We start from the raw sequence: 26,466 nt of genomic DNA on the forward strand, positions 1-26,466 counted from the left end.
GTATTTCGGAAACAATGTTACCCTTATCAACGCTAAACACATACTGACACCCCGACTAGAAAAAACTCCCTTATATACCCCTAGTGACCTTATCACTTAGTGACGTCATCACTAAGTAATATTGTCACATTTTGCCAGTTCACACAAGTTTAATAATGAATTTTTCAGTGAGCCTAGATCCCAATTAATTAAATTGTTTTTATTTTTAAACATTTCTATTGCTTCTCTGATATTAAGTTCTTTGTAATTATTTACGTTTTTAATTAGTTTTATGGTTTTAATGGAGTGATTATGTGTCAATAAATGTTCAGCCACTGGAGATTTCTTAACTTCTTGATTTTTAATATTTCTTAAGTGCTCTTTAAACCTGACCCCTATATTTCTTTTTGTTTGTCCTACGTAACATTTATTACAACTTTCACATTGTATTTTATAAATGCCTAATTTCCCCCTTTATCTACCTTATCTTTAGGGTTACCTAATAAATCTCTTAAATTATTACTCTAAGATGTTACCAAAGTAATACCAAAATTCTTAAATATTTTAGTTAATCCATTTGAGATGCCCGGATAATATAAAATTGGTGATCTAATTACTTTTTGTTCCCCCTCGCTGGTGAGTGTACTAGCTGCCCTCCTTTCTTTTTTCCACTTTTGTGTTCGGACTAATTTTGAAATTATGTTTTCGTTATACCCATTAAATTTAGCTATTTCTTTTATAACCACCAATTCTTTATCATAATCTATTTTATTCATCGGAATATTAATTAATCTGTAAACCATACTATTAAAAGCTGACAATTTGTGTTGCCAGGTGTGGTTCGATGTGTTCGGAATGTATCTGAACGTGTGTTTTTCCGATAAATTTCAAAATTTAGTTCCCCCTCTGTTCTTTTAACTAATAAATCCAAAAAAGGCAATTTTCCCTCTATTTCTTGTTCATATGTAAATTTAATCGATGGGTAAAAAGAATTTAAATGTTGTATGAAAACCCCCATATTAAAATCTTTATTTATAACTGCAAAANATTAAATGTTGTATGAAAGTTAAACTTAATTAAATTTTTTTGCATTTTCTAAGTCGGGAAAAATAACTTTGAACTACATTAAATTGCCATTTATTCAGTCGACGAAAGTGACGTACGGTTGCAGAGTCGGTAAAACTTATGTCTTACGCACTTGAGGTACAAGGTTCCAACCCGTGTATGGCAAAGAATTTTTTTCTTAATTCTTTTTAAGTTAGAATAAATTTCTTATTCTTATTAAAATTATTTTACTATAATTCAGGTTTTAGCTTCGATGCAAAGCTAAGGAGGTATTTTTTTGTGACTATTATTTATTTTTTCAGCTCTAACTTGACCTACTTTTTTCAACGATACGTCAAATAATTACAATTTGTATCTAGTTGAAAATATTACCCTCAAAAATTGAAAAAAAATTCTAATTTATCAATTAAACAGTTATCTATCCCATGTTCTCCAGACAATTAAAATCATTAATTTCTAATGTTTTCAGAGTATTTATTGGCGAATCAAGTTCGATATGATAGGTTTCAATTACAAAATTAAATCATTTTACTTTGTAATTTAATAATTTTTTTACTCTATTTGTGTATGTTACTACTAGATAATAATATTTCAAATATTTTGGTGACATGTTGCAAATATATATCATTTCTAAAAAAAATGATTTTTATTTTCTCTTAAATTAACAATGGATTTTTAGATCTTTTTAACAACTTTTATTGAAATTTATTTTAGTTAAAGTAAATCATGAAGATTAATTCAGTTCATATTTCAATTGCAGATCTTTTTTAACATTTTTTATAATTTATTAGGAAATGATTACTATTATTTCTATTTAAGTTATCTATTACAATAAAAATGCAAAAATATATTGAGCTTCTCTGATCAATTTACTACAAATAGTTATTATAAAATTTCCAGACTGCATATTAATCTTAACGATACAATTTTTTTAATTCTCATAAAATTTCCTATTTAATAATGTCAATTTCAAACTTGCAAATTTAATAGATTAATAAAATAGGTTAAATGTGTCATTTTTCTTAGGTTTAAAATTTTAATAATCAAAATCAGTATTAATTTAAAACAACTTTTTTTTTGTTCTTCATTATTTTTTTATATGTAAATACTTATTTTTTAATAATAAGTAATAATATTAAAATTTAGAAGTGATCAAAAAAGTCTAATTGCACAATTGAAAACATTGCAAAAAGTTGATTTAGAAAAGTATATTTTTGTTTCTGATGAAAGTTCCTTGTAGTCCAGTATATAAAACTTATAACTTTGTTATAAATAACAAATATTTTTTATTGAAAAATATTGCATGAAGCCATTAAAATTTTTATACGTAAAAGTAGTAAAGAAATATACTACTTTATTATTTTTATAATATCTCCGTAAAAATTACAATATTAAATTATTGAATATCAATTTCATAATAAATTTAATTATTATAATTATAAATCAAATAACTAATCAGGATAAAATTAAGGGAATAAGAGTTATTGTTGCTTTTGAAAAATCTACCAATTTCTTAAAATTAAACACCACAGATTAACAATGAAACGTTTCTTATGATAGTTATTGTAATCACTGTCACATATCATCTATACTTGTCCCAACTATGTCATGTCCATACTATGTCGTGACCCCGCTGTGCTACCCTTTTTAATTATCGATTGTAATATCTTCAACTAGATACGATTTGTGATCTTTTGACGTATCGCTGAGAAAAATTGATCCAGTGATATTTGAGAAATAGTAGTGACAGCCAAAAAAAAAGTTAAAAAATATATAAAAAAATAAATATATCATGATAAAATTACACCTCAGCATCGCATCAAAGCTAAAAATAAAATTATTTTGCAAAATTTTATAACAACAATTATAAAATTTGACGAAGCAAAAAATCGTGGAGGGGCACTTCCTCTATGATAACCAATTGATCACACAATTTATTCAAAAAACGAGTAATTTAAATTTTATAAATATCTATGTATGCCTGTATTTCAATTATTAAAATTATTCTATTATTTTAATAATTAAAAACCATCATTACTTACCATCATAAAAATTGATTTTACCAAAAAAATAATGTAGGATTAAATTAATTTTTTTTTTCGACAGAGTTAAGCAAAAAAATTTACAAAACTTAACTTTTAACTTTGCAATTAAATTTGTAATTTGTTAACTTATCAAATATTGCTCCTATTTAACTTAACTTAAATTAATTATTTACATTAATTCGCCCATCTTTGAATTTATATATATTATATGAGTGGATGTAAATTAATGCGCCATTGTCTTGAATATTTTTCTTATAAGTAAAACAATTAATTAAACAACTTATTAATGACCCTAATTTATTTATTAGTAATAACCTAAAAATATATAGTTACTAAAATAACTTTATATTTTCATAGTTGAACGATTACAAAAAAATAATGATGAAATTTATAATTTATATTTATTTTTAAAGATTACAATGAACTCACATAATTGAGTAATTTAAAGTAAAAAATGAAGTTATCACAGATGTATTTTTAATGAATTATTTAAAATAATAATATTTTGTAATTAATATATTTTTCATTCAAATTATAAAAGAGTAAAACCTTTATTTTGTGTATGTCTTTTAAGGAATTCTATGAAGTTTAACAAATGATTACGAATTTGAGGATTGACCATTAACAAATATTGTGTTTTATCTGAATCATCTATTTCTGTTTTTGATTCTACATTTAAATAGCTTTGAGATTGTCGAACAAAATCTGCTACACGACCATACATAGTGTTATTCTACAAAAATTAATAAAATACAAAATGGTGATTAAATTATAACATTTAAAAAATTGAATCAGAGGCTAGCTAAGAGGGCTGAGAGCTGAGTAAAAAAAAAAAGAAGGTAGTCTAAAATAATTATAAAATAAAACATTTCTTGAAACCCTCTTTGAAAAATTATTTCTGGCTACACCACTGGATTGAATAATAAATAAAATATCCTGACCTATTTTGGCAATAATTTTTACCTGCAAAAATATAATTTAAAAATTTTCAATCAGTGGTGCAATTAGCAGAAATGTTGGTAAAGTGTTACTTTAGAGACCCCATGGTTTAAGGGCCCCATGAATTTTTTTTTTTTAATATCAAATTTAAATTTTTGTATAAAAAACAAAAAATTTCATCAAAATTTATTAAGAGGTAGTTTTTAAGTAGAAACGGTCTTGTGTAAAACATTCATTTTGATCCTCTTACGATCAAGTTGTACTCTTATTTAAAAACACTTTACAATTTTATACAGATTCCTCTTATAATATATTTACAAGTGGCTTTTATATATTTTAACATAATTTTGAATATAAACTCAGTTATCATGAAAAATGTCAGATAAAAGTTTTGCCACAAAGATATAAAAATATGTCAGTTGACTATATATCACATCTAAATCGCTAATTTCTGGAAAACAGCTTTACCTCTGAGCTATCAAATAGCTACACTAATACATCAACTTCTGAGAATTTGGTTAATAATAAAATGAAATCTTACTTGTGTTGGCATACATATAGTAATAGAAACCAATGTAGGATCTTCATGTATAATACAAGGAGTTACAATATGAGTAATTGGTAATTGTTGAATAACTGGAGATATGTTATTAGGGTCATTGATTAAAAATAAACACTTTTTAGTGAGAAGTAATGTGCTTTCCAAAAATTTTTTTCCTGATTGACAATTATCTATAGTGGCATCACATATTAAGAAGATTTGATCATCGATACTTAAATAATTGTTAAAGATTAACCAAGAGTATCTAAGTTCAGATGCACCAAAGTACAACTCATTTTCATTTGGAATATTTCTTAACTGAAAAAAAGAATACAACAAATTAACATTTTTTTGGGTTATTAATAAAAACTGACAATTTTAGATTTGATTAAATGTTAGGAATTTTCTATTTTAATCATCTTATGAATGAACTAAATATCATTTTTTTAAATGTCATTATTTTTGTTGAGTCAAAAATTAAATTTTCAATAATTTTTTGAATTTGAGAATAATGTAACAAAATAAAGTTTATTTTTTATTTTTTTTTATATTATATTCATTTATTTTTTAGATTAAATTTTAATCACTTTATTTAATTTAAGTGGATAGAAATCATTGATGCATGTAGGAAAACTGTTAATAGGCTTGAGTCACATTTCAAGCCTAAGGTCAAGAGTAAAAAAAGGCAAAGCTGGGTGATAATTCCTTCTGTCTTTAACTTAGGAACAATATTACAAATAAAATTGTATACAAAATATTAAGATTATTATGCCTATGGAAATTAATATATACTCTCAAATTAAATATATTAAGCCTATTTGATTTTCAAAATTGGCATCCCAAATAGCTGAAATATGATAAATGTTAAAAAAGTATACTTAACTTGTGTTTCTTATACTTATAAACTAAATATAATTTAACTACAGCAAGCAGTCTAATAGAAATTATGTCAATAGATTAAATTATTTTACTTGGGGAGTTTTAATCCATCCAACACCAGCCAAAAATCCTTCTCCAGTCATTGCCACTAATTCCGCAGCTCCACTTATAGGTTTCGTAAAAACTTCAACTAATCCAATAGCTATTGTATTAACAAATCCTCTTTTTCTTTCTGGACCTTCTTGAAGAGCATATTGTATAGGATGGTTCACTAAACCACCAACAGCTCCCAATAAACTTATTCCAAATTCACTAAGCCCTTGAATTATTCCTTGTGATAAATTTTGAGGTCGTAATCTTCTAATTTCTTCAATTTCTTCTAAGTCATCAACTTCAAGAGTAAGTCTATTAAATGTTCTTGACCAGCTAGATGCAAACTTTGTGACTGACGTTAGTGCTCCAGTAGTAATATGTTTGACTAAGGATCCAGAACCACTTAAAACACCTACAAAAAATTCTTTAGGCCCTTCTGTGATTCCTTGAGCTGATAATGATACAAAATCATATAACCCCGTTCCTACAGATCTTGCTAGACCTCCAGGCGAACCCCAAAATTCTAATGACCCTAGGGCCCATCCTGTACCATATATTGCATTTAAAAAGTAATGTAATGATAAACTTCGACCAAGTTGATATGATGAAGTAATTAAATTTGATTTAGAAAATTCAGCAAATTCCAAAGGAGAACGATCAAGAGCAACGTAAAAAGTGGTTGATGTATGTAGACTCAACAGAATTTTAAATGGTTTTATGGTAAAATTTCTGAACACCAATGGATTACGGAACTCATGAGAATAAGCTAATAACATTATGTGTAGAGGAATAAAACCTTCAAGCAAAGAAATTTTTTGTTTTGGCGATGGTGTTGATCTGAAATTTTTCAATATTTCTAGAAGAGAATAACAGAAACGATCTTCAATAAATGCTTCTAAAGTGCAAAAATGTACTTCTAAATCCAACAAATCTAAAAAAAATTAAAAAATACTATTTAATGGATTATTTTTCAATGAAAATAATTATTTAAAGTAATAAAAATTTTACCTAAAGCCAAACTGTTAGCTTTTACCAATATCAAATTAATATAAATATTTGAATCTAATGCCCTGACATCCTCTATTAATTGAGATAGTGGTTTATCAAAATTAGTATTAATGTATATTTCTTCAGAACAATTTTTTTGTTTTACTAATATAACAGGAAAATCATAGTGTCCGTCCAAAAATGTATGATTATCAATTTGAACATTGAGAATTGAAATAGTCAAATCTATTTCTTTTTTTGACAAATCCTAAAAATATACTTTAATAATTTTTATTATAAACTTTCTGGGACTATCACAAATAATTTAGTAATTGAAAATGTTTAATTTTTTTTTTATCTAATAGTTTATAATCGTAGGCAAAATTATGGTATAGGACAGGTTAGCCATAGCAGTTTAACAATAAAAAGTGAAAACAATGTGTTTAGAAAAAAACTCGGATATACCTTAAGACCATGACCTAATGAAATGTTCTTGGTTCTTTACTGGGAATAATTTTACAAAATTATGAGATTTAAATAAACAAAATATAATCATATTTGCCTAAAATGAAAAAATATATATAATAAAAAAGTAAAAAAAAATTTTTATATTATTTTGAAATACAATAGTTCATTTTTTTGACTTTATACATTCATTATATTTGTCAGAAAATAATTTTCTAGAAACATTGTGATATATCCATGGTTTGAAGTGTTCAAAATGTCTTTAATAATTAAATTTTATTGTTTTTTTGTTCATTACAGAAATTTAAAAAAAAATGAAAATGATAAATTAAATATTTCATATTTTTTAGGTTTACATTTCCTTCTTATAAAGTTTATATATAGATTAATAGCAAATCTCAATTAATTTCCTTTCAACCTTTAGCAGTATTCTAGGAGAACTTAATAGGGCTATGATCTAACTTTTTTTTGGCAACTCCCAATAATTAAAATATAATGTGCTAAAAAGCTTTAACAAAATTTCGCTTATATTATAACAAAATAAATATAACATGTTAATTTTTAACTATAGGTAAAATAGGATTTATGTTAGTCCAATTTTTATTGTAGTAATAAAATATAATTACATTAACTTCATTTAAAGTAATTGCAATGTTGTCTAATGTCACAGCTGTAATAGGTTTTGAATTAAATCCAAAATCATCAATCAATAAAGTGAATATAAATGTATGAATATAACATTTAATCGATGGCCATATAACTAAAAAAAATGATTTATTTTATCTGGTATTATAATACCAAAACAAATATAATAAATTGAATTTAATGCATAATTACTATTAGGGTTAATGGAAGGCTCATTTTGTGTAAAACTTAACAAGGTAGTATCATTATTGTAGCATGAGTAATCTAAAAGTTCATCATTTGAAGTCAAATCTAAAGGACAATAAAAATAAAAATATTATTTACTTTTAAAATTAGTATTTAAATTACTAACCTCTTGAAAGCTAAAAAAAAAAAAAAATTACTAACCTCTATAGTTTTTATAATTTGCTAGTCTTAATCTAACTTCATTAGCAGAAAATTCAAACTGAGCAGCAGGTTTTAGAACAACATGCAATGTTAATCCTTTTTTTTTAATTGTAATTTTTATGTCATTTTTTTCTCCGGGTACAGTTATTAATCTACTATCACAAACAAGCAGTTCTAACTTACTAAACCAACCTAAAAAATAAAATTATGGCAATATAGTTTTGTTAAACTAATGTCTAAATATGCAGGATTAATATTATCATGAATTAATCATTTACTTGGAAAAAAACATAATTTTGAGAAATTGGGGTTTGGTTTTTTTTTAACTACATACATTTCTCTACTTATAAAAAATAAATTACTTATAAGGTTCATCCTGTATATAAAAGTGATTGATTATTCAAGAAATATATGTAACTAAAAATAACTAAAAAAATTCTTAAGGTAATTTTTATTTTATAAATAATGGATTATTAACAGAATAATACAGTATACATTCTTAAATTTATATATATATAACTGCCCTAAGCAGTTGCATTAATTTTCTGAAGTATTGCTTAAGGGTTTAATTTCTATAAATTTATAAAAATTAGTTTTTAAAGTAATATTTAAACAGCATTTAAAAATTAAAAAGATTTGTTTTTCAGGCGAGGATAGGCAATTTACTTACCAGGAAATATTAGATTAATTAAGGACATAAAGTTTTAAAAAAAGTTACTTGCAGTTTATTTTTATTATATTATAAATAAATTACATTACATTAAGTAAGTATATCAAACTTTCTTAATCAACTGTAAACGATTGCAAGAAAAAATGTTGAGCCTTCAGTTTTAAAAATGAATTTTAATATTATCAAGGGCCATATCAAAACAATTCTGATCTTATGGTAGTTATACATACCAAAAAAATCAAAATTTCAAAAAAAATAAAAATAAAAAATAACAAGAGTACATATATTCATCCATGTTGTAAATAAATTAGTTCCATAAAGTTAGTGACTGGCAAAATGATTACAACCTTCTTTTTATACATTAAGTTATAATCACTTAATACTTTTGGGAGTTATTTGACTATTGAGTATAAGTATTATTTTAGATTAATTTTGTGTAAAAAAAATTTAAAGTAAAATTACAAATTAGTGTTAACTTATAAATTATTCCCTTAAGTAGAAATATTTGTCAGTTATTGCATATTATCTTCTTTAAAAATGTAAATAATTTATTACAATAACCAACTTGAAAAATTTTAAAAGAAGTTAAGCAACTTTATAGTATCCTTAAATAATCATTATCTCAATTTTTAAGTTAACATTAGAATGATTCATCTTATAATAAAAATTAAAATCCATTTTTTTAATTAAAAGAAAAAATTATTGATTTTCGTCATATTTTTTTAATACATTTTATCTTTTATTTTTAAATATTTTGCGAAGAATAACTATGACCTGATAACTGTTTTTTATTAATTATTAATTAATATTAATATCTACCTATAAAAGATTTCCTATTGATTCCAATTAATATTTTTGGAAGTTGTTTATTTTCCATCGAGTATGGAAATGAGAGGTGACCTTTTTTCCCTGAAGACACTGTAAACGTCCAATTCCAATCTTCAGAGAACAGAACAGGTTCTTTTATTTTGTTTTTATTTTTTTTAGCAACAGCAAATTTTAAAGAATTATGACAATAATTGTAGAATATTATCTGAGGATATGGTTGATTATAAATTGTTATAAAGTATTGACTATCTTGTTTTTGTAATGTAACACATATTAATGGATTTAAATCACATGATGAAAATAGTACAGGCATTGGATATTTTTCATTCATTATTTCTGATATTTTGATAGGACAACTAAAATTTCCATTAAATATTAAAATTATATATTGAACAAGATCTTCATTATTGACAATTTGACTATCGATTTTAGCCCATAATGTTAATGGTTTTCCTCTATAATAAGAAAAAAATTTCATTTCAATAAAATATTAAATGAAGACATAGTAATACATGTTTTGGTAAGTTTTCATTTCAAAATAATCTGAATGATTAAAGTTTATAGTATAGACTCTGTACCTTGTGGAGAATTATGTATTGTGGAATACAGAAGAAATTACCTGTGGATTCATGTTACTATAGTGGCGTAATTAAAGTTTTGTCCTGTTGGATATATATGAGAATTAGCGTAGGGAAAGTGGCGTCCCCATTGCCTAGTGCACCTTAATAAGTGCACTGCAGTAGCCCTACCTTGACCTTAATTGGTTGAGGTAGTCTGGTCCTCCAGGTTGGGGTTTGAGCGTGGGGCTAACAACCCCACCTCATAAAAACTTATTTGTTATGATACCATCAGAAAATCAGCCTCGAACATAGAGAAACGGTTATAAATTAGGACATGGAAATCGAAAAACTGGAATTAAGATCGCAACCTGGAACACATTGTGCCTTTTTAGAACTGGAGCTTGCCAAAATCTTACAGATGTACTAGAAACATATGGAATACATATAGCAGCCTTGCAAGAGATAAGATGGTCTGGGAATGGATAGATTAAAGTGGGGAAATATGTAATTTATTTCTTTGGGATGGAGAAAAGACACATATTTGGGAGCGGATTTGCTGTGCATGAAACCCTGGAACCATACATAAGAGAGTTCAATCCCGTCTCAGAAAGAATAGCAGTACTACGAGTTGACACAAAACCTCTAAATATAGTACTAGTGTGTACACATGCTCCAACGGATACAGGAGATGAGGATATCAAGGATGCGTTCTACTAGGAACTGGCACATACTTATGATAATATACCAGGGAACGTAATCAAATTAGTGCTGGGGGACCTAAATGCCAAGTTTGGAAGAGAGACACAATTTAGCCCAACCATAGGTAGTGAAAGTTTACATGAGACAAGCAACGGAAATGGACTAAGACTCATATTCTTTGCCACTGCAAAGAATATGACAATAAGTAGTACAACGTTTCTAGACAAGGACATTCACAAAGCCACATGGAAATCACCGGACGGAATAACAGCTAACCAAATAGATCACATACTTATTCAAAAGAGATTTCGCTCATGTATAAAAGACATACGAAGCTATAGAGGCGCTAACTGTGATACAGATCACTTCTTAGTAGTTGCAAAGTTCGAGATAAAGCTACAGAGTCGAAAACAACTAGAAAAAGTAAATAGCATAAAGATAAATCTAGAGATGCTAAAGGATGAAGAAATCCAACAAAAATACTCAAAAATTATTGGTGAATATATAAAAGACATTGAATTGAATGACATAGATGAAGACTGGGACAAAGTTAGCAAAGCCATTAAAGAAATCGCAGCAAAGGACATTGGAAAGACAAGAAACAAGAAGAAAAAATGGTATAATGAAAACTGTCGACAAGCAAAAAGAAAACGACAAACTGTCCGTGAAAACTATATTAAAGAGGATAGTACAGACAGAAAAAGAATATACATCTTAGAAAGGAAGATGTGTAAAAGAGTACTACAAAGAGAGAAAAGAAAGTATCTAAGTGATATATTACAAGAGGCAGAAAGAAATTGTGTCGATGGGAAGTGTTAGAAATTTCTTTAAGACCATAAGACAATACAAAATGTTCAACCCAAGTCTAAAAACTATTAAGAATCGTCATGGCGAAATACTCATGGACCCTAAAGAAAAAGCCGAAAGATGGAAAGAATACTTCACTGAACTGTTGAACGCAGATATCCCAGATAACGCAACGAGAAGGGAAAACCTATATGGAGCAGAGCCAATGATAAGTGAAGTGACTAGGGAAGAAGTTAATGAAGCAATAAAAGACCTAAAAAATTGGAAGTCACCAGGATCGGACGAAATACCAGCTGACCTCATTAAATATGGTGGAAAAGAGATGCAAAACCTCCTTTTCAGGATTTGCCAGAAGATCTGGAAAGATGAGAGCATGCCAAAAAGCTGGAACGAAGCCATAATTATACCGATTTACAAAAAAGGTAACAAGTCAATTTGTGAAAACTATAAAGGAATATCACTGCTTAACTCAGCTTACAATGTGTTTGCGAGAATACTATTAAAACGGCTAACGCCGTACACAGAAGAAAACTTAGGCAGATACCAGTTATAAGAGAATTGCAGTCAGAAACAACTGGAGTGGAAGTCGGTCAGCAATACATACAAGTATTGGGATTTGCAGATGATTTAAATATACTAGGAAACTCCCTAGAGGAGACAATAAAAGCAGCCCAAGTCCTTGAACAAGCAGCTAGCAAGATAGGTTTGAAAATCAATGCCGAAAAAACCAAAGTAATGGAGTTGCTAGAAAATGGAGACAACCCCGACACGGGGTCCCTAACCTTCGAAAAAGTAGATGAATTTCGATATCCAGAAGCTATGCTGAGTGCTAAAAATGATTGGTCGAAGGAAATAGGAGTGAGGATCGCCAAGGCGATAATAAATATTAATATTAATATTAATAAATATTAATTTAGTAGAACTAAAAAATATTAAAGACATTTAACTAAAAAAGTTTTAAAAAATACTAAAATATTATGCATACATATTTCAGGCACAATGAATAAAAAAATGTTTGATATTAAATTATATTAAAATTTTATTTAATAATAATAATACTTTTAAAATATTCATGTTGGAGTTTTTTTTTATCTATTAAACTCATTTAATTAACTATATTTAAAATAGAGGCTTTATAACAATAGGATTTACAATTCAGTTTGGTGAGAGGTCATGTTTGCAACCCCTCACAAATTATAAAAATATTAACATACTTTAAGAATTGTATAAAGTTGCATGAGTATATTTAACTTGAAAATTTAATTGTTTTCTAGGATTCTTTAATGTTTTACATTCTAGTACCATATAATTGGAAGCTAGCAACAGTCAAAGGAGGTCGGGATACCAAATTCCTTAAGAATAAATTTATCATATTTATAATCTATTTTTTTTTTGTAATCCTTTAAATTTTACTCAAATTATACCACTCCACTCTAATATAAAACATTTTTTTAATTTTATAAATAAAACTTATAAATAATTTAAGAATATACATACAGATCACAATAATTTTTGGGTAGACTAATAATATTTGTATCCATACTTTCAGGTAAATTTAATAATTTACCCAAAGCAGGTTTAACACACACTGGTAAAATATTTATGTCAATTATACTATGATTCGTGGCCACATATAAACTTTGAATATGAACGATTCTTATTTCATTGTGTTCTATTGAGCTGATATTCAAATAACCAATCTATAGTTATTTTAAAAAAATGAATGTTAATTTTATTCATAAATAAAGTCAAGTATACTTACAGAATTTTGACCATTAATAACAACAGATGTATTTCCATTTACAGGAATTAACCCTTTAACATGTGGTATAGAAAATGATGTATTTTTAGACAATTGTAGAGGTTGGGAGCGATTTATTGAACCATCAATACTTATATCTATGTAAAATGTACTCTTAAAAGTATTAAATAAGTAATTTGATTAAATTGAGATTATATGTCACAAAATTATATTAATAATCAATAACTACTTCTATCAAAGGAGGAGCGACAACACAGTAGTTTTCTAAGCTACAAAGTATACTTAAAGAATCTGATAACAAAACTGCTTGCCCGGAAGTATTGATTATTAAAGCCCAAGGTTGTATTAAAATAATTCGAGATGAACTATCATCATGGTCTATAAATCCATATGGTAAAACCTAAAAAATATATTTTTTCTATTAGGTTCTATTAGGTTAATCAGTAATACATAATTACAGCCATTTTACTATTGAAGAAATTTTTTTATTATTTATTGTCCTGTGTAATTATTTTTCTATCAATGTAATTAAATGAAAATTATTACCTTGACTGTAGTTTGTGTATCTGGTACCTCAGTTTGTTTCCACTTTATATCATCAAATTGCTTACCAATAAATGGCCATTTCAACTCAGTATCTATAGATATGCATTTGCCATTTAAAATGTCTTCTATTGTGAAATAGACATCATTCGTTGATTCTTTGCATTCAGTATTATTGTAGTATGATATTGGTACTGATGGACTAGACCCTGAAGATTCTTCACTAAAAACCACATTTTAAATATAATCAATCAGATTCTCTATGTAGAAATACTTAAAAACATTCTCATATTTTGATATGTTTTATAAATTAAAATTAAAATTTTTTATACATACTTTAATTTAATAGTTAAATCGTATGTATTTTTCATTGTGCCTGGTAAATCAATAGGTTGCATGTCACTTTGATCAATAGCAGATTTAATTTGTACAACAGTTTTAGGTTCACATATATTTTCATTTGATTCAAAATTCAACAAAATGTCATAAGGCAAATATGAACGAATGTTATACATAGGCATTATTAAAATCTAATAAAATCAAATAAGAAAAATTAAATATTAGGTAATTGATTTATTGTTGACCAATAGATTTCATCTAAAATGATTATTTTCAAATTTATTTGTTTATCAGTATTTATTTCTCAATTTTTAAGAGGTTAAATATTTTTTAGGTCTATCTCTTTTTTTTTAAAGTACTAATTATAATTATAATTAATACTTATACTTATAATTAGTACTAATTATAATTGTAATTACTAATTAAGTATAATTGTGTATAAAAGTACTAATATAATTTTTTTAATTGTAATACACATTATTAACTAGTTAATATAATAGAAAATTATCTAACTAAGGAAATAACAATAACAATTTTTGAAATAGAACTTCGGAAGTTAAAATATTTAAATATAGAGTGGAGTAAGATTGTGACAGATAATTTGAAAAAGTTATCTCTACATTGCATTCCTTTTTTGATAAAATTGGCAATTTAAGCTGATTCAAATGTTAAAATAAATTTTTTTGACTTTAAAGAAAAAAAAATAAAATAAGTTTAACATTATATTCGATGAAAAAAATGGCAATTTAAGGTAGTTCAAATTTCAAAGTTAACTTTCTATGCTATATTAATTTGATTTATATAATATTCATGAAAATCAGTGTACCCCCTTATAAAGAATTTTAAAATAAATTAAAATACAATACCAAGAATTTTAACACAAAAATAACATGTTTTTTAACTACGGCAACCATTTACATAGAAGATAAAGTCGTCGGGACAATTTTTTTTTTGAACTTATAGCATATAACATTAGCTTTATTAGCTTCGATGCGAAGCTGAGAAGGTATTGGTTTTACTAAGATGTGTTTATTTTTTTTTTTTTTTTTTGTCTGTTACCACTTTTTCTCAGCTCTCACCGAACCAATTTCTTTCAATGATACGTCAAAAGATCACAAATTGTATCTAGTCGAAGACATTACCCTCAAAAATTGAAAAAAATGCCCTCGTTCCCCGTAAATGGGGGAAACCTCCAAAAAAATTACAAATTTAAAAATCGCTAATTTTCGAAATTTTTTCAATTTTTTTTACTTAAAAGTGCCATAACTTTTTCAAAAATAAACATATCAATATAATTCTTTTTTATATAGATGCATAATATCATTACCTTTCATTTGGTATATTTTTTTCATAAATTTAACCCTTAACCTGCCCACAAGGGGGGATTTAAAATGACAACTTTTTCACAAAAAATTAATTTTTTTAACTTAAATTTTGAAAATGTTCCGGAAGGTCTGACACTTTTATATATATCTTAAATTAAAGCTAATGTAATATACTTTATTATGGTAAAAAAAAATTTCGGACTTTATTTTATCTTCATGGTGAAAACAGACATTAAACTTAATAAAAAAAATACGATTTTTGTAAAAAAATTCTTTTTTATATTTTTAACTTTATAATGCTATAACTTCTCGAAAGATGTATGGATCAATATAATTCTTTTTTTTGTAGATGCATGATGTCTTTACCTATCATTTGGTATATTTTTTTTATAAATCTGACTTTTTACCTGCCTACAGGGGGGGATTCAAAATGACAACTTTTTCACAAAAAATTGACTTTTTCAACTTAAATTTTGAAAGTGTTCCGGAAAGTCTGACACTTTTATATATATCTTAAATTAAAGCTAATGTAATATACTTTATCATGGAAAAAAAAAATTTCGGACTTTATTTTATCTTCAAGGTGAAAATGGCTACCAAATGCTATTATTGTGTGAAAATTCTCAATTTTATTTTTTACATTTTTAACATTATAATGCTATAACTTATTGAAAAGTGTATTGATCAATATAATTTTTTTATGGGAAATACTATTTTCTAATAATCTCTTTTTTATTCTACATACTTTGTCTTAATCAGGATATTAATAAGGAACTAGCAGTTTATGAAGCTTTTGGAATAATCCACCAATTTTTTAAAATTAAACACTATCTAAAGATTTGCATCGAAGCGTTTTTTTTTGATAGTGATTTTAATCACTGTCAGATATCATTATACTTGATCCATCTATACCACGTCACCACTGTGCCGCGACCCCCCTGTGCTGGGTTTTTTAACATGTATTTGAAGCTCGGAGTATTTCAGTAACATTTTCAAAACTTAAGTTGAAAAAGTTAAATTTTTATAAACAATAAGGGATAGACCTAAAAAAAACCCAGCACAGGGGGGTCGCGGCACAGTGGTGACGTGGTATAGATGGATCAAGTATAATGATATCTGACAGTGATTAAAATCACTATAAAAAAAAAACGCTTCGATGCAAATCTTTAGATACTGTTTAATTTAAAAAAAAAAAATGTGTTAAAATAGCATATTTTTTAATACGGTAGCCATTGATAGTATATAACATTACCTTTGATTTGATATATGTTTAAAGGACGCAGTATTCCCGGAACATTTTCAAAAGTTCAGTTGAAAAAGATCTATGTTTTTTCAATATTTCAAGTTTTGAACGCCCCCTTTATAAGGGGAATTTGTCCAATTTTAATAAAACGTATGTCAAATGAAAAATATATACTTATATTATATTTAGAAAAAAAAAAATTGTGCTGATACATACATTTTTCGAATAGTTATAGCATTTTTAAGTTCCAAAAACTATTCCAAACTATTCCAAAAGCTACATGATCTGCTAGTTCATTATTAATATCCTAATTAAGATAAAGTATGTAGAATGAAAAAGGGATTATTAAAAAATATTATTTCTCATAAAAAAATAATGTTGATCCATACACTTTTCAATATGTCATAGCATTATAAAGTTAAAAATGTAAAAAATAAAATCGAGAATTTTCACACAATAATAGCATTCGGTAGCCATTTTCACCGTGAAGATAAAATAAAGTCCGAAATTTTTTTTTCGCATAATAAAGTAAATTACATTAGCTTTAATTTAAGATATATATAAAAGTGTCAGACCTTCCGGAACACTTTCAAAAGTTAAGTTGAAAAAGTTCTACTTTCTATATGCATTTTTATGTTTTGAATCCCCCCTGTATTTAGGGAAATGGTCCGATTTAAAAAAACAGTATGTCGAATGAAAGATCTATATAAATACTACTTCTCATAAAAAAATTGTAATGATTCATACATTTTTCAAAAAGTTATAGCATAATAAAGTTAAAAATGGAAAATCTAAAAACCAGAATTTTCACACAACAATAGCATTCGGTAGCCATTTTCACCGTGAAGATAAAATAAAGTCCAAAATTTTTTTTTCGCATAATAAAGTAAATTACATTAGCTTTAATTTAAGATATATATAAAAGTGTCAGACTTTCCGGAACACTTTCAAAATTTAAGTTGAAAAAGTCAATTTTTTGTGAAAAAGTTGTCATTTTGAATCCCCCCCTGTAGGCAGGTAAAAAGTCAGATTTATAAAAAAAATATACCAAATGATAGGTAAAGACATCATGCATCTACAAAAAAAAGAATTATATTGATCCATACATCTTTCGAGAAGTTATAGCATTATAAAGTTAAAAATATAAAAAAGAATTTTTTTACAAAAATCGTATTTTTTTTATTAAGTTTAATGTCTGTTTTCACCATGAAGATAAAATAAAGTCCGAAATTTTTTTTTACCATTATAAAGTATATGACATTAGCTATAATTTAAAATATATATAAAAGTGTCAGACTTTCCGGAACACTTTCAAAATTTAAGTTGAAAAAGTTCTATTTTCTACATGCATTTTTTATTTTGAATCCCCCCCTGTAGGCAGGTAAAAAGTCAGATTTATAAAAAAAATATACCAAATGATAGGTAAAGACATCATGCATCTACAAAAAAAAGAATTATATTGATCCATACATCTTTCGAGAAGTTATAGCATTATAAAGTTAAAAATATAAAAAAGAATTTTTTTACAAAAATCGTATTTTTTTTATTAAGTTTAATGTCTGTTTTCACCATGAAGATAAAATAAAGTCCGAAATTTTTTTTTACCATTATAAAGTATATTACATTAGCTTTAATTTAAGATATATATAAAAGTGTCAGACCTTCCGGAACACTTTCAAAAGTTACGTTGAAAAAGTTCTACTTTCTATATGCATTTTTATGTTTTGAATCCCCCCTGTATTTAGGGAAATGGTCCGATTTAAAAAAACAGTATGTCGAATGAAAGATCTATATAAATACTACTTCTCATAAAAAAATTGTAATGATTCATACATTTTTCAAAAAGTTATAGCATAATAAAGTTAAAAATGGAAAATACAAAATCGAAAATTTTCACACAAAAATAGCATTCGGTAGCCATTTTCACCATGAAGATAAGATAAAGTCCGAAATTTTTTTTTTTCATGATAAAGCATATTACATTAGCTTTAATTTAAGATATATATAAAAGTGTCAGACCTTCCGGAACATTTTCAAAATTTAAGTTAAAAAAATTAATTTTTTGTGAAAAAGTTGTCATTTTAAATCCCCCCTTGTGGGCAGGTTAAGGGTTAAATTTATGAAAAAAATATACCAAACGAAAGGTAATGATATTACACATTTATATAAAAAAGAATTATATTGATATGTTCATTTTTGAAAAAGTTATGGCACTTTTAAGTAAAAAAAATTGAAAAAATTTCGAAAATTAGCGATTTTTAAATTTGTAATTTTTTTGGAGGTTTCCCCCATTTACGGGGAACGAGGGCATTTTTTTCAATTTTTGAGGGTAATGTCTTCGACTAGATACAATTTGTGATCTTTTGACGTATTAATCAAAGAAATTGGTTCGGTGAGAGCTGAGAAAAAGTGGTAACAGACACAAAAAAAAAAATAAATAAATAAATAAACACATCTTAGTAAAACCAATACCTTCTCAGCTTCGCATCGAAGCTAATATACAGAGTGTTCAGTAAGTTAGGAAACAGTTAAATTGTTACAAAAAATGAGTACAATAGAAATTCGTTTCCTTATTTACTGAACACTCTGTATAGTTTTTTTTTATTAACTTTGATGTCTGATTTCACCGTAAAGACAAAATAAAGTCCAACATTTTTTTTTTAATATTAAAGTAAATTACATAAGCATTTTTTAGTTTTGAACCCCCCTGTAGGGAGGGAAATGGTCCGATTTAAAAAAAAAAGTATGTTAAATGAAAAAAGTATCTAAATAGTATTTCTCGTAAAAAAATTGTATTAATTCATACATTTTTCAAAAAGTTATGGTAATTTTAAGTTGAAAAAATAAAATCGAAAATTTTAACACAAAAATAGCAGATTTTTAGCTATCTGCGCGTCATTGGGACGAATTTTATAGTACATTTTTTATAGTACATGAAATAACCTTTAAATTGATATATGTTTAAATGACGCAGTATTACCGCAACATTTTCAAAACTTAAGTTGAAAAAATTTAATTTTTGTGCAGAAGTTGCTGTGAGCAGGTTAATGTTAGATTTTCAACAAAATTATATTAAATTAAAAGAAAATATCTAAGGTTTCAATATAAAAAATAATTATGTTAATTTGTTTATTTTTGAAAAAGTTCTAGTAGTTTTATGAAAAAAATGTCAAAAATTACTGATTTATAAAATTGTAATTTTTTTGGAGATTTCCCCCAATTACGGGGAAAGAGAGATATTTTTTCAATTTGTATGGGTAATGTCTTCAACTAGATAAGATTTGCGATCATTTGACGTATCGTTAATCAAAATCGGTTTAGTGATAGCTGAGAAAAAGTAGTGACAGTCACACACACACACAAAAAAAAATAAACACATTATGGTAAAATTAATACCTTCTCAGATTCGCATTGAAGCTAAAAATAGTTTGGATTTAGGTGATTCTGCGTTGCTTAATTGGGAATGTGTCATGTTTATTGTCCTCTTTAGCACAAGCGAAATCTTTTAAGAGAAGATGTTAAAATATTTAAGTAAATTTTTCATATTTTTTACTGAAAGAAGTAGTTTTCTATCATTGCATGCTAATTTAATCTAAGTAGTCTAATTCTGAGATGAACAATCTTCAAGTTATTACTAAAATAAATTAGAATTTTCCTATAAGATATGTTTTTTTTCAAATTTTGTAAAGAGATTTGCTGAAAATTTGATTAAACTAACTTAGGCCTTTTTTTCTAGGACCAAAGTTATGATTGAATAGATTCTCTAATTTGACTATGTAAATATAAATTCCAATAAGGATATAAATTGATAGATAATATGGGTTGTGTAGAGAGACTTTGATTTTATGACACAGGAAGTCATCTAATACTTATCATCTAATAAGGTGAATCAGTATTCTCAGATACAAAAACTTATTTCTCTTGTTAGATTAATAAATGGATGCTCACAAAAAATTCCCAAGAAGTAAAAAAATGATTAATGGAAGTATAATTCATGTAGACTATATCCTACACCTCTTAATTAAGACATAATATAAATTAATAAATCAATTGTATTCAGGACTGTTTTACGGGGAGATGAAAAAATTATTTTTGAATGTATTTTTTTTAATTGTGTGATTTTTGAATTATTATTATTGTTTTTTTTTTTTGTAGCAATCTTATTTAACTGTAAATTTCTTTATTAATGAACTCATAAATGTAAAAATGTTTATTTTAATAAAACTGAAATGACACAATGTCTTATGTCAAAAATAATTTAAATTCATAAAATATAGGTTGTGTTAACAAATTCATAATGCTAATATCATATACCACAATAAAAAAAAATGTTTAATTAAAATTATTGAATATTGTTTAATGAGCCGGTGCCTTTATAGGATAACCATAATATATAAATAAGTTTGGTATTAGGGCTATGTTATTGCCCCCCTTGGCATCTTTCTTTGAGCATCCTAAATAAGTCGAAAATGTAATCAAATATAGAGGTTTATTGAATTATAATGAGTGTAGGGATAACTTTACATCATATTAAGGCATTATTCTATGACTACTATTATATATACTTAATTTATGTTTAAAATCTCATAGTACTAAAAATCTGCACTAAAAATATAATTTTGTGTTATAATATACTTACTAAAATGCGTGGTATTTTATCAATAAATTCAATTATTAAGCGACACCATACACACCTAAATTGTTTAGTATTTTCTTTTTTCGGAACTATGATTAAATTACAAAAATAATTATTTTATTTTTGTCATATTGTAAATTGATGAAAATACTAACTTTTAACAAGCCAAAAATGTTTATTTTTATTTGATAATTCAACAGTATATAGAGGAATAGGTCCAGACCATGGTCCTTCAGAGACTGAAGAGAACCGTAGTTTAAGTGTTAACTTAAGTTCTTCGTGTAATGGCATTGATGGTGAAATATTATTAGGATTCAGTGGTAAAGTTTCTATAATTAAACTTTGTTGAATATTAATTTTTTCTTCTACTGGTTTAATTTTGGTTAATCGAGCATCCAAGAAATAATGTGTCTTGTTTATAATATTAAGTTGACTGGATATAACAATCTAAGATAAATGAGAAGATATATAGAACAAATAAATATTAATCAATAGTTTATAAATTTAAAACTCTGAAACTAGTTAATGAAAATAATTTATCTAAAGTTCTTTAATTAAAATTATCATTTATATAATTATTAATAATAGTTAACAACTTTTTTATAGATGCTTTAAATTGATCTAAAAAATATTTTATTCATTTATTCATTTATTTATTAATTTTAAATAGGGCTTTGAATCTGAATTAATATTTGTCATCATAGTAATACCAATACCCAAAACTACAAATACTGTAAAAAAAAAAAAATAAAATATTGGTGTTGAAAATTACCTAATATAAAAATCTATAAAAACCAATTATTTAGTTTGTGAGTAGAAATATGTATATATATATACATATTATATACATAAATTTTTACACCGGATTCAAAAATAAATCCAAAATAATGAGTCATAAAAATTCGGTGACAACACTCAAGGAAAAAATATTTTCAAGGCCTTAGTTTTAAATCAAGAGTAACATTTGATCACCTTAATATTATTAATTATCATCTTAAAAATGTTTTATTTTTACTAATAATTTTTTACTTTTTACTTTAATTATTTATTCAACAAAATAATATTTAAATATTATAACAGTTATTTTTAAAATCACTTACACCATAAATTGAGATTTATTTGCTTACTTTTATTGTTGTAGATGTGTATTTACTAGATAATATTAATGAATATGATTTTCCATCATCCTTTTTCAATGTGAATGACATTACCATGGTAGGGCGTATAATTATATCATCACTCCAAAATAAACTAAAATATTTACAAATTTGAACATTATGTTTATACTAATTTTAAAAATGAGAAAGTTGTAACAAAAAAATGTGACCGATAATTTTTCATTGAATTAAATAAAAAAAAAGCAAATTCTTTTTTATCAAGTTAGTTATAAATTAAATTTTTTGTTTCTTTTAAAGAGTTTTTATAATTGGACTTATTTTGTTGTTGTATATACAGAGTTTTCCATGATGTTCTGACAAATATATAATACTTACATACAAGGAAATTCTTTTAAAGCTAGCACTTGATTGTTCTTAAAATAATCATTTTTTGGTGAATTTTTTTTTTGGATCTTGTTTAGTTTTAGTTGTTATAGAGGTGAGCAAGAACTACCCTTGTACTCAGACCTATAGTTCCATTGTGCATACCTCTTACCAAATCATACCTTTTTAGTTTTTGGCTTTTATTAGTTACACATGTATTTCCATTTATTTGTTATAAAAAAATGTTTATGTTCATCTCTTATATATTATATGGATGTCAACTTAATTTTTTAAAGTGCAAACATACATATTTAATTAGCTTATAAAACAGGACATAATCTAATTAAGAAACTAACTGCTTGATAATAACTCTTGAATCAATATTTCAGAAGTTATTAATAATTTTAAAGTAATGTCTGGGAGGTTAGAAGTAGAAGCTGCTATTTTTATCACCAGAAAATTGTTATTGACCAGTTATTTTCTTAATTAGATTATTTTCTATTTTATAGACTAGTTATATCTTATATAATAAAACAAGGGGAAAAACGCTTTTTTAGTAATATTACTTAGCGTGATAAGATTTTCAAAAAATTTGTTTTTCAACAAAAGTACTCAATCCAAAAAAATTTATTGGCTCGCTCGCTCGCATTTTAAAATTTCTACCGTTTTCGAGAAAAACAGTCGCTGACGCCAGCATTTTACGACTGAAGGTTTATAAATTTCACCAAACATACCCAATGTCATTTTTGAGATATCATAAAAAAATTAATTCAATACGTTCATTTTTCACTATTATATGAGGTTTCTTTTTTTTAAGTCCATTGGATGGTTTTTAATATGGATATTGACTCATTTCTATGCATATGAGTTTATTGTAACCTTTAATTTGTAAAATATGAATTTTTATGACAATTTAATTTTATATTCAATCATTTTTAATATGTTATTGTTGTCATATATGAATTGATTGTGTTAGTTTATTAACTATCTTTTTGTTTTGATATTATGTTTAGTTTATAAAGCATATAGATACTTTGTTGATATATTTAATCAAATTTATTATTATATATATATATAGGGTGATTGCCTAACTATGTCTCACGTAATATCTTAAAAAATACAAGTGTTATAAACAAATTTCTTTTTTAATCATTATGGATCTTTGATGAACTGTTTCACAAAAAAAATTAAATTTCTATCATCATTCCTTATACTTAGAACTTGTATCGAGATTTTCAAATGGCAATCCATATTATTTTTATATATTTTTGTTTGTTATAAAAAAAAAAAAAAAAAAAATGAATTTTAATAAGATACACTACTTTAAAATGTACGATATTTGATAAAAAAATTCAGTAGTTCTTCCAACAATGTCACAATATTATTCTATATAGCCTTAAGAGCTAACGGTTTACTGTGTTAACGCACAAGTCAGAATAGCGCTTATCGATTTACGATTTATAAAATTCGAGTCCGTTATAATTTTTTCTTAAATTAGAGAGCCGTGGAGTACTATGAGATTTTTATTTATATTTATTTACCTTAAACATATAATTAAGAAGCTATTGTACTAGAATTTATAACAAAAGAAAAATTTGTACAGTTTAATTGAACTTGAAAAACAATAAAGATTTAACAATTTTGAAAGAATTAATGTTTATAATTTAAATATGTTTAAAGATAACCCTAAGGTCTTATAATAATTTTTTCAATTAATTTTTTATGCATAATTTTATAATAATAGTAACTTGGTCAAAACTTTGAAATTATATTTGAATAAAAGAATGATAATCTTGTAAACAATTTTCATAACAAAGTAATAAATTATTATCATTGAATAGGACGACAGTACTTAAACATTGTTCCTTCAAGAAGTATAGAAAAATATTTATTAATTAATAATGAAATAAAATCAATTGTTTACTGATCATTCAAGTTGTTAGACTAACTACTTTTTATTTTGTAGTATTTATCAATTTTATTCAATAAAATTATCCACATTTATCAAAGCAGCAATAATTGTTATGGAACAACTTTTATACCCCAATCTTTATATATTATATAACGATTATTATTTCTATTCTTTTAGGTACATGCATTTCTCAATTTGTTGATATCAAATAATTTATCATCCCTTATTAGTTTAATAATAATATTCTTTGAGTGATAGAATAAAGTTATAGTATACAATGATAATATGCAGGTTTTTTTATATTTTATTTATTTTTATAATTACCTTTTTGCATTCCCAATAGCAAATCTTAAAAGTGGATTTTTAAAAGGCATAAACCATGTGTAATGATAACATTGAAAACTATCAACTATTATTTCTTCATTTGTTTTTGATTGTCCAAATCTATAAAAAAATATTTAATTATCTATATGAAAATTAATAATAGGAAAAAAAGTAAATACTTACATAATTGGAAAATTGGTATCATTACAAATAACATAAGGTATGGCAATACTGCATAAATTATTTTCCCATAATTCTTTAGTTATTCTTAAAGTATTCATCATACTTGGACTTAGTTGGCATATAATACTTCCTGTTTGAATATTGTATTGTATGTTTGGTACTATGAAGATTATTTAAATTATTAGTCAAATTTTTTCATGTATAAATTTATTTCTTTTACTTGGCCTTGCTAAATGAAGACTTGTGAAAGAACAATACAATTTTATAAAAGACATCTGAGTCAATGTTCCGTAATTTAATAGTTCAATTTTTATATGTGCTTGAGCTGATGAACTTATTTCACCTAGATAAGAATACATTTAGCTTTGGACTAATATAATGGAAAATATCATTGAAATAATGAAAATAAAACCTTCTCGAAGTTTAAAGCCAACATTAGCTTGATTCAAAATTAGTGATATTAATTTATGTTTTTGTGGGACATATGAAATACAATCATATTTAGATAAACAACATTTTTTTTGTAAGTTATACAAAATATTTACCTGTAAAAAACATTATGTTAGTAAGAACAACTGAAATTAAATATAATATTATAAAAGAATATTGAATAATACTTTTAACGTATTGATAATTCGGTTTTGTAATGTTTAACTTCAATTATATAAAACATATAATTGAACATACAATATTATATACATTTCTAGTGATTAAAAATATAACAATGTAATATTAGTTACATATATATTAGTTATTAGTTTGAGTTAAAAAATAAAAATAAAATGTAATTTCATGTTAAATTATTTATTAATATCATTATATTATATAAAAAATATTAAAAATTGGTAATAAAAATTATATTTTTATATGTAATGAAAAAAAAATTTATTCATTTATTTTAATTTTAGATACGACCCCAAAGTACATAATAAATCTAAATCATGGTATAATATGCATTGAAAAATGTTTATTTTACTTTTAATGAAGATGAATAAAATGAGAATTGCCCATATGAAACTAATGTAGGAGAAAAATATGAATCAACTCGAAGACAACCAATTAAACATCTGTAAAGATAAATACTAAATAATAGTATTTGAATTCAATGTTTATTAACAACAAATTGAGT

The 26,466-nt window shown here is 25.2% G+C and overlaps 1 protein-coding gene across 2 annotated transcripts in view; it reads right to left on the reverse strand.

Moving 5' to 3' along the window:
* Nucleotides 1-3,512: 3,512 nt before the first annotated feature.
* Nucleotides 3,513-26,466, reverse strand: part of LOC126904577 (intermembrane lipid transfer protein VPS13B) — a 52,661-nt gene continuing 29,707 nt past the window's right edge. The window contains exons 33-53 of one of the 2 annotated variants that reach the window (XM_050683706.1): nt 26,314-26,404; nt 25,750-25,882; nt 25,558-25,680; nt 25,338-25,497; nt 25,155-25,274; nt 22,565-22,688; nt 21,593-21,884; nt 21,441-21,526; nt 14,231-14,424; nt 13,898-14,117; nt 13,581-13,751; nt 13,352-13,504; nt 13,087-13,289; nt 9,515-9,978; nt 8,026-8,217; nt 7,831-7,929; nt 7,620-7,753; nt 6,550-6,796; nt 5,541-6,472; nt 4,570-4,887; nt 3,513-3,822 (exon numbers count right to left, since the gene is read on the reverse strand). In XM_050683706.1, coding sequence (XP_050539663.1) covers nt 3,622-3,822; nt 4,570-4,887; nt 5,541-6,472; nt 6,550-6,796; nt 7,620-7,753; nt 7,831-7,929; nt 8,026-8,217; nt 9,515-9,978; nt 13,087-13,289; nt 13,352-13,504; nt 13,581-13,751; nt 13,898-14,117; nt 14,231-14,424; nt 21,441-21,526; nt 21,593-21,884; nt 22,565-22,688; nt 25,155-25,274; nt 25,338-25,497; nt 25,558-25,680; nt 25,750-25,882; nt 26,314-26,404 — 4,657 coding nt within the window. In that variant the 3' untranslated portion in view covers nt 3,513-3,621. The remainder of the gene's footprint in view (nt 3,823-4,569; nt 4,888-5,540; nt 6,473-6,549; nt 6,797-7,619; nt 7,754-7,830; nt 7,930-8,025; nt 8,218-9,514; nt 9,979-13,086; nt 13,290-13,351; nt 13,505-13,580; nt 13,752-13,897; nt 14,118-14,230; nt 14,425-21,440; nt 21,527-21,592; nt 21,885-22,564; nt 22,689-25,154; nt 25,275-25,337; nt 25,498-25,557; nt 25,681-25,749; nt 25,883-26,313; nt 26,405-26,466) is intronic. The other variant, XM_050683707.1, reaches the window with a different exon arrangement.

Source organism: Daktulosphaira vitifoliae, unplaced genomic scaffold (genome assembly GCF_025091365.1).
Source record: "Daktulosphaira vitifoliae isolate Bord-2020 unplaced genomic scaffold, ASM2509136v1 Scaffold_4, whole genome shotgun sequence".
In the NCBI taxonomy this organism is placed as follows: Eukaryota; Metazoa; Arthropoda; class Insecta; order Hemiptera; family Phylloxeridae; genus Daktulosphaira; species Daktulosphaira vitifoliae.